Source organism: Heptranchias perlo, chromosome 22 (genome assembly GCF_035084215.1).
Source record: "Heptranchias perlo isolate sHepPer1 chromosome 22, sHepPer1.hap1, whole genome shotgun sequence".
Taxonomy (NCBI): Eukaryota; Metazoa; Chordata; class Chondrichthyes; order Hexanchiformes; family Hexanchidae; genus Heptranchias; species Heptranchias perlo.
Window position 1 is genome coordinate 38,575,672 of NC_090346.1, and position 19,656 is coordinate 38,595,327.

The 19,656-nt window shown below is 42.5% G+C and overlaps 1 protein-coding gene across 4 annotated transcripts; it reads left to right on the forward strand.

Moving 5' to 3' along the window:
* The first annotated feature begins 2,000 nt into the window (after positions 1-2,000).
* smim22 (small integral membrane protein 22) lies at positions 2,001-18,529 on the forward strand. Of its 4 annotated transcripts, none has more exons than XM_068003746.1 (5): positions 2,001-2,177; positions 5,647-5,783; positions 9,173-9,376; positions 15,489-15,571; positions 16,759-18,529. In XM_068003746.1, exons 3-5 carry the CDS (start codon positions 9,247-9,249, stop codon positions 16,804-16,806), a joined length of 261 nt encoding a protein of 86 aa, XP_067859847.1. In that variant the 5' UTR covers positions 2,001-2,177; positions 5,647-5,783; positions 9,173-9,246; the 3' UTR covers positions 16,807-18,529. The 4 variants fall into 4 exon arrangements, with proteins under 4 accessions (XP_067859847.1, XP_067859846.1, XP_067859844.1 ...); XM_068003745.1 differs by having other exon boundaries at positions 5,647-5,771; XM_068003743.1 differs by lacking the exon at positions 5,647-5,783 and having other exon boundaries at positions 2,002-2,177.
* Positions 18,530-19,656: the final 1,127 nt, after the last annotated feature.

Genomic DNA, 19,656 nt, shown 5'->3' on the forward strand with positions numbered 1-19,656 from the left:
CCTAGGAAAGGAACACATAAACAGTAGACAGGAAAAACAGTAGAGAGAGAAAAATACAACAATCGTACTGTAGTGTGTGGAACAATTATATCTGTAAACATCAGACCCAATCTTCAGGAATTACATGCTAAATAACTATATTGAACCAATACATGGTAATGATTAATGGATCGACCATGACTGGTTTGACTGTGTGCAGTTAATTCTTTATGGAGGGCACACCTTTTGTCCTAATCTTTTATAATTTTCATTCTAGATCTGTCTGGGCTCGCATCACCTCCACCAGAAGGAGGTGTGATCAACTCACTACCAGATCTCTGTCATCATTACCTCTTTTGGCTGGCTGGGAAGTTGCTGAGAGGCATGAGGAACAGTCCAGGTAGACTATCCCATCGAGGAAAGGTTACCACTTGTGCCCTGTGGGGTAACATCACAAGCTACGCCCAGCATGGCTCGAATCTGGAGTTTGGGATTAAATCTGCGATTTTACCATTTCATGTCTTATGACATGTGCCTGTCACTCCTGGATATTCTGATGAAAGGCACTGATCATTAAGAGAGCTCCACTTGCAAATATCCCATTTACAAATAGCTCACCATCTCAGCACTGGTCACAGAACAGCCAGTTTTACATCAGAAAATGGCAACAGTGAGGCTCTTGCACTTCTTACAGTAAATGTTCTCTTTACACTTTTTTTTAAAAAGAAGGAATTTTAATTTAATTGTATTTTTATGAACAGGGATGAAGCATCAAAGCACATCCCCTCTGTTACCCTGACTCTCCTATCACAGTATCCTGCTCTAACACTCTTCAAATTGAGTGACAATGTGCTTGTTTGTTGGGAGGGGGGCAATCACTACTGATGGATCTATATGCAGCAATCATTCACATCAACAGACCGGTTTCCTGAATCGTTCATAATTCATTTCATTCGTAAGCCACAGCTTTCTGAGAACATGTGGGGCTGTTCTCAGGCCTGTGCTAATACCACCCGCTTACTGCTGATGTTAGCCTAGGTGATAATATTACTCAATGCTGCCAGACCACATTTGCCACATCAGATTAAATACTGCAGCAAGGTACTATCACATGTTGACGAAAAATGTCAATTAAATTAATTATGGGAGAGGAGATATCAGTTGAGTAAACCAGGTTGCTGTGCGGGTTGCTAAGCATAAATGCTATAAGTGATGTTTGAAGCGGTCATTTCAATATTTTGTCAGCTATATCCTGCATTTTATAATTTATTCGTCGCTCTCACATGACGTTGTAAACGGGTAGTCAAGACCAGGTGCAGTCCTCAGGTGGAGCGAGGTCAGAGAGCGGGGAATAATTCGACCAGAGCAAGCAGACATAATTCAGTCCCCGTTTTAAAGTCAGACATTCTGTCCTTATTTTTTGTATTTCCATTAAAAATTCCTCCATCCACATTTATAATGGAAACTGCCCGTACAAACTTGTCACACTGTAATTACAGCCTCCCCAAGCTACAGTAAGATTTTTAATATATTACATAGAAGTTTATTAACTTAAAATATAGAAGTGTTATCACAAACCGTATATAATCCATGAAGTACATATTATACCATTACAGTGCAGTGTTAAACAAACAGTTCCAAAAATGGCATGTACCAGGATAGTATAAAGAGTGAAAGGCTGCACACTGAGTCGCCTCACAGACTGTTGATTTTTAATTCTGAAATGCCAACAATTTATCTGCATTGAGCAAAAGACGGCAGGATACAGAGTAATGAAAAAGAACTATTCACCAAATCATGAAAGAAAACATAATGTAATCATATAAATATGGGTGACAAAACAACTTTTTCAAAGTACCTTCTTCATATTAGTAACAAGCAAACAAATATAAAGTTTGATTTTGAGGGCAATCGCTGTCATGTATCATGCAGGAATGAATCTGTGGCTTTCAAAGCAGTTAGGCTCCTCCCATTTTAAAGCTGTGATTAAAGCAGTGATCCAATCAAGTAGCTACAACAGGATGTGTTATTTGATCAAAGGTACATTTCCCAAGGCAGGGCAGAACAGAACAGCTGTATGCAAAGAGTCAGCCTGAAGTGCCACAGAACTCTCATTGACTAAGTGAGAAAAAAAACGAAAGGGGAACAGAGGGAGGAGATTGATGGTTGTAACTAAAAACCAGTAAGGAGTGTGCAAGGTAAGATATTGTGTTGGTTTTGAGTTCTGCTTAAAGCCAATTTGTCTTCTGGTTCAATGTAGTTTTCAACAGATGTAAAGGCAGATCTGGAAACAAGTGAAAATCTGTTCTGAAAATGAAGGTGAGAATCAAAAGTTTATTTTCTTAATGTGGTTCAGTGCAGACTCTTTTATTTACTTTAATGCATTTCTGTTACCAAAAAGAAAAACTCTTAAAGAGGAAATGAAATGATTGTAGGATGATATTCAGGGAATAAGTGCGACATCATTTTTAAAATCTTTCTTTTGTGGATACGGGTAACTTATCCATTGAAATGTAGATGCTCAAATTACTTTAGGCTTTGTTTTGCACACGAGGCCTATATTTTTAGGTAAACTACTTCCTGGTCCATCATGAGTCTCACGATCCTGGATTTCCCCAGTGTCTATCCTGACTGTACAATGATTTATATTTATATTAACAAAGATGATGAGTAAAGAGCCAGCACAGGCATGATAGACTAAATGGCTTCCTTCTGTGCTGTATCATTCTATCATTCTATGTTTCTATGATTCTAAGAACACAACAGACAGGATAGTCCCCAAGTAAATCTGAAAATCAACTCCATTGCTGTAATAAAGAAAGACTTGCATTTATATAGCACCTCCAGGAATTAAAACTTAATCTCCTGAATACTGCTGCGAGCAACCCAGGAGAAAAACCATTGTGGCATTAAAGAAAATGTGTACTTCCTCTTACATTTACATAAAGCATCATTATTTACTCTTTCTGTAGCTCAGAGAAAAATTCTTTCTTTGTACGTTGTTTCTCGAATTTGTTTTCAATGCAAGATTTGCATGAATCTAATATTCTCCAGTGCATTGGCCATCAGGATTATACATCCAGGAATTATACGCATCAGGAATTGAGACACCTGCACATATCCACCAGTACACAACTACGGGACGTGCCCATCACAGAAAGGAGTCAGTGATTACTTGCTGCTTGAATATCAAGAGCAATGAGTACATGCCCATTGAACCAGTGTAAACCGAAAAACAGCTGCACTGAAGGACTCACTCCCTTCCAGCTGCTGACATCAGCCTTGCCACAAGTAGCAATCTAGAGCTGAGTACACAGAGAGGTACACACACTGGTGAAGTACTCCACTGCCCATGACCCTTTCTATGCCAAGCTAGAAAACTAGTAAAGCCGACCAACTGCTCCAAAAAAGCTGGCAAAGCCCCCGAAGAAAGCTGACCAGCCATACACAGCCCTGAATATAAGCCTATGACACATGAAGACAAGGAGTTATAGTGAAAGTGCAGCGGGACATGGGTTTATCATAACTTAAGTTGCAGGCTTACCCAGTGTTCGATTACTTTTACTGCAGAGGAGAAAACCTAAGGACACAAAGGAGTAGTCTCTCAGGCAGTGGTAGATTTAGAAATTATTGAATGGCGGTGTTGAAGGTGTAAGATTTATTTCCTAAGGGGCCCTGGGACTTCATTCTCGCCCCCTCCACCCCAGAAAATGTTAATATTTGACACTCTAGCTGGAGGTGTCCAGCTTTTTTGACCTTTGACTTTAATGGGCCGGTTTACGAGAACAAACCCCCTGACTTCGAGCTGAAACTTTTTACAATATGCGCCTGCAACAATCCTAACCGGCAGTGCATTGTACACTAACAAGACAAAAGTGGCTCACTACTGCATCCGTCCCTATTCTGGTCCCCCATGGCAACCCAGAGGCAGGTGGAGGGTTAACTAGATTGAGGTGTGCCGATTTTATTCTTAAACAAAGAATTGTTATTTTTAAGTAGGTTTAAGAGGAATAAGGGTGAGTCGATATCATCCAAACAAAAGCTAAGAACTGAGCCCTGATAAAGAGTTACACAAATACATGTCTTTTCCTTTTTTTAGATGTTCATGAACCTGCTGTGCATTTCAAACATTTTCTGTTTTTAAAACGGTAAAACAGAAGGCTAGAAATTACTGTTGGTGATAATAGAGAAGACTTAATGCATGAGGTTATAACTATCAGGAAAGATTAAGCAGGCTGGGGTTCTCTTCTCGAGATAAGTGAAGGCTGAGGGGTGGCCTGATAAAGGCCTTTTAAAATAATGAAGGGGATCGATAGTGTAGATGTAGAGAAGATGTTTCTTATGGGAGAGTCCAAAACTCGGGGCCATAAATATAAGATAGTCACTAATAAATCCAATAAGAAATTCAGGAAAAAACTTTACTCAAAGAGTGGTGAGAATGTGGAATTCGCCCACTACATGGAGTGATTGAGGCGAATAGCAGAGACATATTTAAGGGGAAGCTAGATAATTACATGAGAGAGAAAGGAATGGAAGGATATGTTGATAGGGTTAGTTGAAGTAAGGTGGGAGGAGGCTTGTGTGGAGCATAAACACCAGCATAGACCTGTTGGGCCGAATGGCCAGTTTCTGTGCTGTAAAATTCTATGTAATATGTGTATGGCATCCCTCGGTCCATTATTTTAAATGAGTTAATGTCTCCGTTAAAATAAATCAGTTACGTTGATTGGTTCTGTCAGCCTCCAACTGACTGATTTTGACGTTGACACATGGGTTGAAACATCGGCTGTCTACTTAAAAAGCTGATAGTTGCCATGTATGCCTTTTATTTCATTAAAGGGCTATGGACATCTGAGTCCAAGTTGGCCTAAACTGAGAGACATTGGGCTGAGTTTTCAGCCCTCCTGCCTGGCGGAAATAGGGCAGCAGCTCCCCAGAAAATGGTGGGCAACGACCCATGGCCCCATTGCTGATGTCGGTGAGGCGGCAGTTATCTTCACCGGGGCCTACCGCTGTCAGCCGGAATGGCCCCCTGAGTCGATTTAAAGTGGAGATCAGTCTCCTTTTGATGTTTTTAGATTGAACTGAGTGGGTGGGTGCAAGGGGAGGATTTGGTCACCTTTAACCTGCAGCTAGGAAACTAACTTCGGGGATCGGTGATGGGGCATGTGGGGTAACTTGCTGCTGGGTCCCATTCTCCCTAATGCTGCATTTGTGCTTTACCCATTCCCCAATTCCAAGTCAAGCCATCAATCTCTGAATGCTCGAGCAGTCCCAGGGATGTTTTGTCCGATGTAAGGAGCCTGCTAGCTCGTAAAAATAAATAAATAAATTGAGGTTTTGTACAGTTTTTGCGCCAGCATGAGGGCATTGAATTTCAGCAATTTGGCAACTCAATTTGGGTGAGGGGTAAAGCCGTTACTGTCTTTGAAAGTGTGTGTTAGTAAACTGGGTCAATGAATGAGCCTCAGTCCCACTATTCCCCAAACATTTCACACAAAATGTGATACCAAAGTTCACAACTGCTGGCACACCTTTCTAAGTTGTAAGGTCTTGTCTAGCAGTATATTTTTCCACAAAAAGCAGCTGTGGCAATAATCTGGTCCAAACTTTTTTTTGGAAGAAAATGCCCCCTGGACAGACAGTACAAATCGTTTTGTTCTTAAGGTGGTGACTGGAAAGAGTTCAAGCTTCTCCTCCCCCTGCAGAACAGTGGGAAGAATTTCCGTGGCTGTAATATGGAAATACTCGGCTTCACTTGACCTGGATTTACTCGAGTGTACCTTGACCAGGTGGGCTGTTAAGTGAGTACATTTTAATGGAACCGGATGACTGTTTAGTTGGAACTTTGCCATTGCACTCTGAGTATTTGTTTCAGCTCCTGGTACTTACGGCAAGTCCCAACTACGAGGGGTCAGGAGTGCCCTTATACTTTGGGGGGAGGGGTGACAAGACGAGGTTGTCTGACTTGTCAATCATTGCAGTTGAAATTTCCGGAAGATAGCAGTGAGGCATGTCCGGAGAAAGTTACCACACACTGGAGTTTTTCAGTGCCACCACAGTAATTAAAATCAGACATTTTTTGACAGAGGAGGCCATTCAGCCCAGGCTACCTGTACCAAAACTACAAGTGCTGGAAATCTGACTTGAAAACAGAAAAAGCTGGAAACACAAAGCAGGTCAGTCAGCATCTGTAAAGAGAAAGGACAGGTCGGTGTTTCAGGTGTAATCTGGGTGTAAAACAAAAATGTTGACCTGTCTTTTCTCTTTACTGACCTGCTGTCTGTTTCTAGTGCTTTCTGCTTTTGTGCCTGTACTAGTGTCAGCTCCGCCCACCAGAGTTAGGTGTTTTAGTCATTTTCCCCTATTCTTTCCCCATACACTTCTTTCTTCAAGGGCTTATCTAATTCCTCTTAAATGTCCTGATTGACTTGGCTTTAATATTAAGTTGGTATCATTTTACTTTGCATTAGATGTAGAAAATGCTAGAAATATTCAACAGGTTAGTTAGTACCTGTGGGGGGAATAAAGACAGTTTAATGTTTTGGTTGTGGACTTGTTGTTTAAAGGAACTGACCAAAACACACAAAAAGGCAATATTGCATTGAATGCCCAACAGTTCTTATTGAAAAGCTGGAAAGAGTTAAAAACTGTTTACCCTTATTAACAGGCTAAACAATGCCTGCTTGACTTTCTTTATTCCTTTCAGCAGTGGAGATTTCCTGCCTTTGTTCACTTAGTGCAAACAGCACAGATTGGGATTTTGCCAGAAGTAAGATTCTGACAGGCACAAGCATAACAACAGCCTTCCCAATTAGCATAGGCTGAAACCGTGGCTGTGCTCAGAGCTTGGACGTTAGTAAACACTGGGAACCCAGTACAGCTAAAGCCCCAGGACCCAGAGAAGGGAACAAGCCAATACTAAGGTTGCCAACCCTCCCAGATTACATAGAATTTTACAGCACAGAAACAGGCCATTTGGCCCAACTGGTCAATGCTGGTGTTTATGCTCAACACGAGCTTCCTCACATCTTACTTCATCTCACCCTATCAGCATATCCTTCTATTCCTTTCTCCCTCATGTATTTATCTAGCTTCCCCTTAAATGCATCTATGCTGATCGCCTCAACCACTCCATGTGGTAGCAAGTTCCATATTCTCACTATTCTCTCTGAGTAAAGAAGTTTCTCCTGAATTCCTTATTGGATATATTAGTGACTATCTTATACTTATGGCCTCAGTTTTGGACTCCCCCACAAGTAGAAACATCTTCTCTGCGTCTACCCTATCAAACCCCTTCATCATTTTGAAGACCTCTATCAGGTCTTCTTTTCTAGAGAAAAGAGCCCCAGCCTGTTCAGTCTTTCCTGATAGCTATAACCTCTCAGTTCTGGTATCATCCTTGTAAATCTTTTTTGCACTTTCTCCAGTGCTTCTATATCCTTTTTTGTAATAGAGTACTGTGTGCAGTTTCAGTCTCTATAATACACAGGATTCTCCCAGGATGGAGGATTGGACTTCCGGGCACTGCTGCTGGCAACTCGGGAGAAAAGTACTTTGTATTCCCCATTTGCAACCTGTGCACTTTCAATTCTCACGGGTCAGAGACAGGCCTGAACTGTAGCCAGGAATCTCACAGTAATAATTAATTCAATTTATCGATTTTGCTGTTCTAAACTGTGGCCAGTCGCAGTTGTTCCTACCGAGAATACTCTGCATGCTAGAATACACCCTATCCGTTTTAGAGGAAATCGGATGGGGCTCTTTGTATATTGGCTGATAAATTTAGTAAATTGTTTTTCTTCATTCAACAGCCACTCTTGACAGAGAAGAGGCAGTCAGTTGAAATCTTGCAGATCAAAAAAAATCCACTGAATATACTCATAATATCATAAGAAAATGTTACATTTCAAGAAAGAGAATTTCCGAAGTGTTGAGCAGCATTTAAATTTACTCTTGGGGGGGAAAAAGGAGATAAAGTTTTTCTTCAAGAGGCTGCTAATGGTTTCAATGGGCAAATTAGCAGGCATTTAGGAAAGGTCAGACTGTTGTACTTAGTGCTGTGATATCTGAATGTTAAAGCTGACAGTCTTTTTGCTGTAGCTCTCGTTTGATGCCACACTGACTAATCTTATGAGAGGTCGATGTGGGAGAGAAAACCCCTATCATTGAAAGCACTGTTCTGTCAAAGTGTAATTGCCAATTACTGGGATATTTTCCACTGTTGGAAATCAGGATGTTAATCTTGCCACTTTTATTTTATTTTAATGATAGCTGATATAGATGCTAACTACTTCAGTTTCTGTTGGGTGAGTTTGGTCTAGGCTATAGGATTTCTGCAGCCTTACTAGCCGACATCTGCTTAAATAACAGAGTTTGCACTTCTCAAGTGGTTTGATGGCCACTTAACTATTGCAGTAATGGCCAAGAATGTTAATCCTGCTCTGAATAGCAGGAAGTAAGTTAAGCAAAGCAATGAAATTACACGGCCTGATTGACACCACTGGCTGTTTCTCTGATTTTTTGAAAATCAATGTTATTATCTCGGGTGCTAGACCCCAAGTATTTACTCTCGAGTATAATCAGCATCTGAGTTATGAAATCGGAAACAGAGGTTAAACCACAATCCAAGTTTTACAAGTTGTATGCATCATCTACTTGTGTAGGTTTCATTAAAAAACTGGGGGGCAATAATGCAATAACATTTGCAAACTGCGGGCAGCTGTCATGAGATCGGATGTCATATAATCATACTGTACATGATTAGATTTCCAGGAATATGTCAAATCAGAGGAGGCAACTCTGTGCTAGATGCAAAACTTTTCATTATGTAGGTAGGTTTTTGCAGTGGTATAATTACATAATTAAATAAATATCACGGATGGAGTATCGAGAAAATTAAACTAGCATTTAGCAGCTAAATCTTGGGGGATTATGATGCATTCACACTACAACGGTACTGTAGATATGAAGTGGTTTCACTTTGCACTGATACTGCAGATATAGTGTAAACACAGCCTGAATCTGGAGTGGAAGTCTGACCTGACACTGTTTAATTCAGCCAATGGAACTAAATAAACACATTTCTGTGGAGTACAGAGACTGTGGCGTTATATCCTCTGCAGATTCTTTTCCCTTGACCACAGGGACAGATTGCCTTTTGGTATGATAAATTTTGTTCTGTGTTTTGCAGTTGATGTTATTTGCTGACTGATACAGAGAATAAGCCAGTACATCTAAGCGGTTTCAGGATAGCCAGTATTAAAGATGGCCAACCGAGATGTGGGAACTGAAATTGAGGCGCAGTTTAATGATGTTGTGAGGAGACTACAGAGCAAGCAGCTGTTTCAGTCTGACTGGGACATTGCCACTTTCGCCATTTTCTTCATTTTTATTGGTAAGATGCCGAAGGGCAACAAAGTTCAATAATTGTAAACAGTTTAGTTCACTCTACTTACAGAACTGTGGTGAATTCTAAAGAAATCATTAACTTTAGGAACAGGAGTAGACCATTCAGCCCCTCGAGCCTGTTCCACCATTCAATTAGACGATGGCTGATCTGTATCTTAACTCCTTTAAGATCCTATTTTTTGGTAATTGGTTTATACTGTGGATAATGATGGCACTCACTTTTTTAAAGAGTTGTCTGATAAATCAGAACTTAGTCAAAGTGCCTGGTCTCAGTGTAATTTCTAAACACTGCACTCTGTGTTTAAACATCTGATCAGTATCGAGAGATCATTGCTAAACTGATGATCACACTCACAGGCAGTGCAATATTTGTACTTTTTGTCCATTCACCACTTGATGAGAGAAGTTTTATTGCAGTTCTCCCCTGATGGGTCCAAGCGATGAAATCGCAGTTTGAGGATGTCAAAAATGTGTTCGCCATTGGTTGTGAGGGGCCCCATTGTACTCCTCCTGAGCTCTTGTCCTCGGGTAATGTTGGCATCATGAGCCACAGCCGCAGAGCATGTCCCTTCTTTCCGCACAAATGACAGTCCTAGAGTCTTCTTCGATAGTCAAATAAAGCTGGCACTGTTGACTGTCACAGGATGAATGAATGATGGGAGATGCCAGAGACCTGTATGGTATTGGAATGCTTGTCTTTTCCAATGGCGCTGTGTTCAGGTTAAGGGTGCATATGTCCACTTGTGTGCAGTCAATGACGTCTTGCACTTGTGGGACTCCTGTTACATGATGCTCTTTCTTGCTGCTGACTGTTTTCCACAGGAAATGTGGTGAAATCCCTGGACACAGCAAACAGCGCTTTAATCACCTGCTCAATACAATTGTGGGCTGAAGGTTGGGAGATGTGACTGAAATCTCCCACATTGCCTGAAAGGAGCCTGCTGCATAAAAGTACAAAGCAGCTGTAACCTTGGTAACCACTGACTAAGCCATTCCTGTGCTGGGAGTGTCCTGAGTTTAATACTGGCATCCTTTTGGGATCCACCACCACCTGAGCCTGAAAATAGGTTTGCCCATAGGAATACCCATAGCTGGATGCTATTGAGCATTCTAACAGCTACAGGTGTACAGTCACTGACAAAAGATGCAATACAGGTTAAAGTAGCTATTGTGAAGACTCTAAGTTTCGATAAATTCCTTTGTCCGCCAAAACCAAAGCAGTGCAGATGCAAAAGGCCTGATTTTAACTCTGGATGGGGATTTGGCATGCAGGGGCCGAGGCAGGCAGTAAACAGCGCTGACCTCAGCGGCTTGAGGCCCAGGAGATTTTAACTCCCAAGCCTCATCCGTGTGTCCCTAGTCGGTTTCCCGCCCGAACGGTCCCCGTCCTCAGGTATGTCGATCAGAGGGTTAGTGAACCTAAGGCAGGGGCCTAAGGTCTAAATGGAGGAGCACTCCTGCAAAATGTTGTTCTTTTTGCCCTGATTCATTTCTACATTCCTATAGAAGATGGCTTGTCAAATGCCAGTTAATTAATATTAGTAAAGAAAAAGTACTGGAGAAATTAATGGGACTAAAACCGAACAAATCCCCTGGACCTGATGGCCTACATCCTAGGTTCTAAAAGAGGTGGCTGCAGAGGTAGTGGGTGCATTGGTTATGATCTTCCAAAATTCCCCAGATTCTAGAATGGTCCCAGCGGATTGGAAGGTAACAAATGTAACACCACTACTGAAGAAAGGAGGGAGAGAAAACGAGGAACTACAGGCCAGTTAGCCTGACATTAGTTGTTGGGAAAATGCTGGAATCGATTATTAAGGATGTGGTAACGGGGTACTTAGCAAATCATAATATGATTAGACAGAGTCAACATGGAAAATCATGAAAGGGAAATCATGTTTGAAAAATCTATTAGAGTTTTTTGAGGATGTAACTAGCAGGGCAAATAAAGGGGAACCAGTGGATGTAGTATATTTGGATTTTCAAAAGGCATTCGATAAGGTGCCATACAAGGTTGTTACGCACAAGACAAGGGCTCATGGGGTTGGGGGTAATATATTAGCATGGATAGAGGATTGGTTAACGGACAAGTAGGAATAAACAGGTCATTTTCAGGTTGGCAGGCTGTAACTAGTGGGGTGCCGCAAGGATCAGTGCTTGGGCCTCAGTTATTTACGATATATATTAATGACTTAGATGAAGGGACCGAATGTAATGTATCTAAGTTTGCTGATGACATAAAGCTAGGTTGGAAAGTAAGCTGTGAGGAGGACACAGGGCTCGATTTTAGGAGCGTGTTTCCGGCGGGTTCCCAGCGGGGTGGCCCCGAAAATCCCGATCTCCGGTCACGTGACCGGATCGCGACGAAATCCCGGCCACTTCCGGGTACCGCGCTGACGTGCGGGGCTGCGCGCGCAAGCCCCGCTGGTGGGAATCCCGCAGGCAATTAAAGCCAGCGAGGTTCCACTTGAGTACTTACCTTGCTCGTTGTGGTCAGTTAATGAGCTGAAGCAGCTGTCAAAAGAGGAAGTGTGGGATTTTAGGTTCAAGGCAGTGAGTTTCCCACACTGGGGGAAACAGTCTCCCTCCAACCAGGCGTGTTGCAGCCAGCAGCCTGTGGCAGGTGCCAAGGTGCGCTCCACGGGGGAGAGCCCTCACCCACGCAGGAGGCCACCACGTCACATAGGGCAACCCCTGCCCTCCACCACCCCCCGCCAAGCCAGAGGACAGACCGACACGAAACCGCAGCCCCAGTCCGAGGAACCACACACCTACCCTGCACAACCCCTCAGAGCAACACCTGCCAGATGGGTGGTGTGTGGAGACCCTCGGAGGACGAAGAGCATGACCAGCACCAGCAGCCTCGCAGTCCACGCCGTCCGCCGCAGGGACGTGGATCCCCCCAACACGGTGTTGTTGCACGCCCACCTGCACAGCAGGAGGGAGGGCTACCGCAGAGAGAGACGCGTCGCAGAGGGCACTACCCTCGCCACAGGGTCCACAGACCGAGGCGCAGCTCCCCGGACCTCTCCGAGCAGCAGTGCACAGGGAGGCGCAGATTCACTCGACATGTAGTCGTGGAGATCTGCAGCCTCTTTCATGCCGAGCTGCTCCTGGCTGGCCCCAGCACCAACTGCTTACCTGTCGCTGGCAAAGTCACCACTGCCCTCCACACCTTCTCCTCCGCATCCTTCCAGGGTGCAGCCGGCTACACCGCCGATGTCTCTCAGTCGTCTGCGCGGACGAGCCCTGCAAATACACCTGCACCTACTCTGCAGTAACACGATGGGTGGCATCAGTGGTGGGTCCTCATAGTGATACCCAGGAGCGGGCATTATTGGACACAACGGACAGGATTCGCGGAGACATGGCAGTGGTGGTGTCAATATAATGTGTGCTGTTTGTTGCTCTGAAATTCAATATGGGTAACACCCATGACAAACCCTCAGACACCCTTGTGCACCCCCTTCATGCTGACGAGACGTTTGCCTTACGCTGCCTACTGCACATATGTGATGCATGCCCTGTGGCTGCAGCACAGGTGGTGGCAGGTTGAGTGAGGCTGGCCGTGAGGGAGATGCACGAGAGGGTGAGTATTGGATGGAGCAATGAGATTGTATGAGGATTGGGTTGCGTGTTAGTGGCAGGGTGAGTACTGGCGAGGCGAGTAGGTGGAGGTAAGATGAGGATGGGGTGTGAGTGGGTATGAAGGGTGATGTGACAGAATAGTGTTGGCGGTGCCGAAGGAGATGTGGGGTGGGGGCAGTGTTGTGGCAGACGGAGTGTAGGGGAAAGACTTCGTGTTCTCACTGCGGCTGACCTACTGCGGTCATTGCAGCGCCTCCTGCACTGTATGCAGGTGGGCGATATGTTGGTGGCGCAGGTGACCCCCTCTGCCACCTCGAGCCAGGCCTTCTTGGTGGCAGAGGCAGGCCGCTTCCTCCCGCCCGCCGGGGGGAAGATCTGTGTCCTCCCCCTCCTCCTCACCCCATCTGATGATACCTGGGGTGAGGCATCATTAAACTGGGAGCAGCCTTCCCCCTGGGCTGCTCCATGCTGCAATTTGTCCCATTGGTTGCAGCATCTGTCAGTGGAGGACTGCCCCTTTAACTAGAGAGCCTCCAGCTGACAGATCGTACTGCGCATGCGCAGCCCGCCCGACGCGCAGGCCAGCGCCGTGGACCCCGGAGGAGCAGGTAATTGATTCCTATTAGTGGGTTGCCTGCTACGATCGCGCGGGCAACCCACTAATTTCGCCGAGCGTGTTGACCACGCTCCCGGAGGACCACCCGCTGGGAACCCGCAGGCCTGCTAAATTCGGGCCCACAGAGTCTGAAAAGAGATATAGACAGGTTAAGTGAGTGGGCAAGAAGGTGGCAGATGGAGTATAATGTGGGGAAATGTGAGGTTATTCACTTAGGAAGGCAAATGGTATGTTGGCCTTTTTTGCAAGGGGGTTGGAGTACAAAAATAAGTTTTGCTGCAATTGTTCAGGGCTTTGGTGAGACCACACCTGGAGTACTGTATACAATTTTGGTCTCCGTACCTAAGGAAGGATATACTTGCCTTTAGAAGTGGTGCAACGAAGGTTCACTAGATTGATTCCTGGGATGAGAGGGTTGTCCTATGAGGAGAGATTGAGAAGAATGGGCCTATAAATCTCTGGAGTTTTGAAGAATGAAAGGTGATCTCACTGAAATATATAAAATTCTGAGAGGGCTTGACAGGGTAGATGCTGTGAGGCTGATCTGAGTCTAGAAATGATGGGCATAGTCTCAGGATAAGGGATCGGCCATTTAGGACCGAGATGAGGAGAAATTTCTTCACTCAGAGGGTTGTGAATTTTTGGAATTCTCTACCCCAGAGGGCTGTGGCTGCTCAGTCATTGAGTATATTCAAGACTGAGATCGATAGATTTTTGGACTGTAAGGGAATCGAGGGCTATGGAGCTTGGGTGGGAAAGTGGAGTGGATGTTGAAGATCAGCCATGATCTTATTGAATGATGGAGCAGACTCGAGGGGCCGTATGTCCTACCCCTGCTCCTATTTCTTATGTTCTTACGAAACCCGCAGAGAGTGGCAATTGGCCAGCCGGTGGGAGCAGAATGTCGGAATGTCAGAATGGTCCCCGGCACTCAGCTATGTTGATCAGAGGGTTAGTGAACCTAAGGCTGGGGCCTAAGGTCTAAACTTTCCTTGTGGGGCTTGGAGGAGCACTCCTGCAAAATGTTGTTCTCTTTGCCCTGATTCATTTCTACATTCCTGTAGAAGATGGCTTGTCCTATTGCTGATTAATTCATAAATATAAAATACAGGTGCCCACACTGTCCTATAAAGTTACTGCTAATTGTTCATAACATTGGAAGAAAATCCCAGGGCATCACCGTTTAACTGAATTCATGTTGTCCTTTGCGGTCTAACATTGTATTGGTAGATCTTTCAAAATAAAATGGGAAATAATTAGACTAAACTACTAAAAGTATAAAAATCCACTTCAAATTTGGCGTGTAGCAATTTTGAAGTAAATAATTTCAGACAGTATATTACTTTGGCTAATTCATGAGATCCACACTTCCATAATTGTCTTGTATTATTAGTTTAGTGGTAAATTCTTGCAGCAGTGTGATGTCAGTGATGCCTGATGAACTCTTACTGTTGACATTCAACTTGGCGATAAATGATTGTGATGTTACTGCATCATGAAAATTTCCCTGAAGCATTGGGTTAATGGCTGTATCTGCTTATCTAATTTCCCCACAACCAGCCAGTAATGCCAACAATGCTTACTTTTTAAAGAATTAAAAGAAAAATTCAACAGGCAAAAAGAATATTGAAGTTCATCATAAACCTTTGTAAAGGTTTGAATGTTTTAAAGGATTATTAATGATGACATTGCCCCTTTAACTTGTGGTGGTGGTCAGTCCAAATGTACTGCAGTAATCTTTAAATAGTTTGAAGTTTTGTGTGTGTTTAAGAGAACTGCTGCAGGCACCAAGTGTTTTAACAACATGAGAAGGTATAAAATGAGAAAATACCATTGGAATGGAATTTGCACTGTCGTGAATTCTCCTCCCTAATTTTCTTGTTTCCCTTAATAGGTGCAGTGTTGTGTCTGGTTCTCGTGGTCCTAGTCCGCTGTTGCTGGGGCTGCTGGTGTTCTTCCTCACCAAGCAAGAAGAAGGTGCGTGTTTTTTTTAGACCTCCAGTTTCTAATTTTCCTCCTGAAACTGCCCCTAGCAATAATTTGTTCAAGACTTCTCCCTCCGGAAGCCAATAGCAGTGCCATGTGGGTGAGGTGGACAGTTTGAGACTTTCTTTTGCAATCAGAAGCTTTACAAAGTATTTTGAGAAGTAACATAACTCCTGGCACTCTAAGCAATGGATATCATGGTACTGTACAAAATCATCACTGTAATACAAGTGTTCAAAACCTGCTCCAATTCACTGACAGGCAAAAATATATACTGTTAATCTGCTCTCAACTATGCTGTGACAGGAAGACACCAATTGAAGTTGAGGTGTTTTCCCCAGAGGTAAACACAATGAGAGTTACCTTGAGCCTCTATTATTGAGTTACTTTGGCAGAAATTAGGGGCTTGGTCTGCAACCCATCACATTCATCAGAAAGGTCCGTGGTGCAGGTGACTTCTGAACAGAAACAGGACAGTTTACTTTTTTATTATCATTCCCTTCTGGATATGTCTTAGGTTGGAACCTTCATTGTCCAAGTAAAAGCATCACTGCAGCGTTAACAAATTCTGTGAATCTAGTATTACTTTCATAGATAATATGGTCAACAATTGTCACACTAGGAGGGACACTGAGAATAAGGTTACCAGGTGTTCCTCTCCTCCATTAAATCCTCACTGCTGCGACTCCACAAAATGAGAGACTTGAATTAGTGCTTAATCGTTCAATGACAACGACAGGGGCGCCCAGAGTTATTTCTATTAATGTTCATTTGGCTCCATGATAGGGATTGGTTCAAAACACTTCCCAGTCAGTTTAGCTCATTTCATCGATGGATTCTGATAGATGTAATTAGTTTCAATAGCAAAGCTCAAGCCAATTTCAAGAGGTGTCACACTGTTGTTTCATTGTCTAAGTTGCCCGTTCAATTTATACAACACTAACAATATGTAATTTCCAGTTAAAGATACTAATTGTGTCATGCATGACATGATAGTGTCAGCATTATTTCTAGTTTACAAAACAAACTGAAAATAATTATTGCAACCTCAAGGCAGCACCATTTAACTGAAAGAAATATAGATTTAAATATCTTGTGGGCAGCATAAAGCAAGGATAAAGGCATTTTAAATAGTACGCAATGATCAAGCTGATACTCACGGCCATTTTCTTTTCCAGCCTCAAAAGTCCAAGGTGGGTGTGGACAACCTGGGAATGGAACCTTAGAGCTTGGATCAGACTTTTGACTGGAGACCAGATCATCTAGTGATCTTCTTCACTGTATAACTTGGGAAAATTAATTTTGTCAAGTTTTATGAAGCACTGTGCAAATCTTCCACCAACACTTCTTAGTTATTTGACAGGCATCTTTTCTGAATTGTATCCAAATGTGAAATCTATCATTTTTACCAGTCTTGCATCAGTTTGGTAACAATGGCTTAACTGCACTTTTTTTATTTGCACAGTTCTTACAGAATCTATTCTTTGCAAATGTAATCATATGAACGAATACAAAATCAGCCAATTCTGTGAATCTAGCATTATAAATTTTGTTTTTAAAAAAAAATATCAGTTTGGTTGATAAGCAGCATGGAACTTTTCAGTTGAAAATCACTGTGATATGAAACAGGATGATAGTGATTGTGTTTTGATTTGTTCCACTGCGGTCAATCCAGTTAGCTATACTTAACTATACTATACTGTTAGCTCATAGCAATGTTATACCCCAGAAAGAGAGACAGAGCATGTGATATGCAGCTGTACCATATGTCCAAGTTTGGAACACTTAAATGTGTGACACTGAACTTTGCTGTATTGTGTCAATAAAATGCACAGTGCAGACAAGTTAAGAGTAGCACAAGACTTATGATTCTGCTACATTTCACTGGTGCACAGGGTAGTGAAATCACAAGAGCATTGCAGTGTAGGTCAAAACTAATAGTAAAATATCAACATCGTATGCCACTTTTATCTACCCAAATGATACAATTTGTAGTATACAGAGTTTTAAAACTTTTACATGACCATTTATTTTTCTGTGTGCAAACAATGTCCATAATGGATAATGTTTAGTCATTCCAATGAAAACTTCACTTTCTGTTTCACTGGTGTAAATTTAACTGAGATCAGATTACATCCAATGGGCTGCGCTGAGCTTAGCCACACCATAACTGTATAAAATGCATTGATTTTAATCGCAGAGATATTGGCCAACACAACAGGTAGCTGTCCCCTTTGAACATCTCTACTAAACTAACTTTAAAAAAAATAAACTTGTTATGAGCTGTAATATCTCCCCTCTCTGGACAGTTCTGGTCATGAATAAACTGACAAAAGCTCTGTTTTTGTGGTGAAGTTAATTAAGAGGGTAACACTACTTGGGGTCCGTGCACTATGCACTACCAGGCAGGTGACTTGCTCCTAGATCTTCATCAGCACCTAAACAACCAGCTTAGGGTCATGCAAGATGATCCTGAAGATGACTCATTTTTCTTTATTTAGGGAAGTAGCTATCCACTACCTTTAACATACAGCTGAGATGAGCAACCTAGTGAGTGGGGGAAATAGCAGGTGTGTGCAGCATGGTGGCTCTCAAGCAAGCTGCATCAGATATAGAGGATTTATTTGAATGTTTTGTTAATTACAGCTAAATTCTCATTTTGATCATTCTAATTGTGCATTCTTTTCATTCATAGTCGATTGTACTAATAAATTGATGGATCACATATTGTTTGAGTGCACTAAATTGTGTTAACATCTGCAGTGTAACTTGTTCAATGTCTGTCTGAGTTGCTGCAAGTTATTTTGTCAGAATGAAATGACTTGTTTTAGCCAATACACCGGAACATTTTGATGATGGAACCAGTTGATTTCATAAATTGTTTCAAAGCTGTATTCTTTATAGCAAAAATGATTTTTTAGAATAAATGATTAATGGAAACTTTTGAAATGCCTCAATTAAAATTCATTTTCATTGCAAAATGCAAATTTAGCATGTTTGTAAATGAGACTGTAGTAATGCAATTACTAATATAGTGGGTCTACATTACTTACTATAATACTTTGGAATTCTGAATGAAACAACGCTTTAACAGTATCCTTTCATGGTTGCAATGTCACAAACAAGTCCATTGTTAAACCACATCTGTGCAGACTGTTACATTACATACGCCTGGAATATGAATGCTCCTTGCAGAATTCGGCTGAAAGATTTTAAAAGCAAGTATCGATTTATACTTCCTAATTTTCAATTAGTTGCTGAATTGTTTATAAACTGTCATATGGCTAGAAGGAAATCAAATTACAGATTAGGGAGAGTAATTAGGTTAATGATTAATTTGGAAAGACTACAATGGAAAAAATGTGATCACAAAATAAAGAGGGAAACCATTCAGCCCATCTTAGCTGAACCATCAATATTGTACTTAGTTGCCCCACCTCCTCTATCTAACTGGATCTTAGATGAATCTAAAGTCGTTTCCTCCACTTTTCCATCCAGATCATCATTCCAAGTGTTGATATTTGTGAAGAGATTCTTCTTGACATAAAATAACCAGCATAAAAATATATTCATGTTATAGAGCCGTGTTCACTGTTTCAATGTGGTTTTACACCAGGTACTGAGTCAATACTGTATTTTAAAATCACTGGCTCATAAGAGGCCAACACCCCCTATGATGCCTGCTACAGAGGGGTACATTTGGGAAAGGGTGTCAAACAGTTGAGTTGAATGAGTTCCATAGTATTGTGGCCCACAAAAAGCAGCATTACTATCAGTCCAGGGTTCTGGGAGATTTTTGTTGAGACTGCTACCTGGTGTGAGGACCAACAGATGGCAATAGAGATCCTAGAACATCCTATGGTAGTACATTCGGACTCTGGTAGAGTTGTAATTGCAGCTTCTTGACTTCAGCTGGGCGGAGATCCATACTGTGCAAAGCAAAGCTTTTATAGGCTGATTTGTCTGAACCATTCGTTCAGTTAACTGTACACACGTGGCCCTTGCAAGCGTGAATATTGTGCAATGCTCCCAACGATTGCATAGAAGTAGACACTCAAAGGCCACTGTTGAGTCAG

Excerpts from the sequence above, each read along its gene's own strand:
- smim22 (XM_068003746.1), top strand. The coding sequence starts at position 9,247 with ATGGCCAACCGAGATGTGGGAACTGAAATTGAGGCGCAGTTTAATGAT. Across the intron at positions 9,377-15,488 it reads CATTTTCTTCATTTTTATTG|GTGCAGTGTTGTGTCTGGTT; the intron begins GTAAGATGCCGA and ends TTCCCTTAATAG. Across the intron at positions 15,572-16,758 it reads CCTCACCAAGCAAGAAGAAG|CCTCAAAAGTCCAAGGTGGG; the intron begins GTGCGTGTTTTT and ends TTTCTTTTCCAG.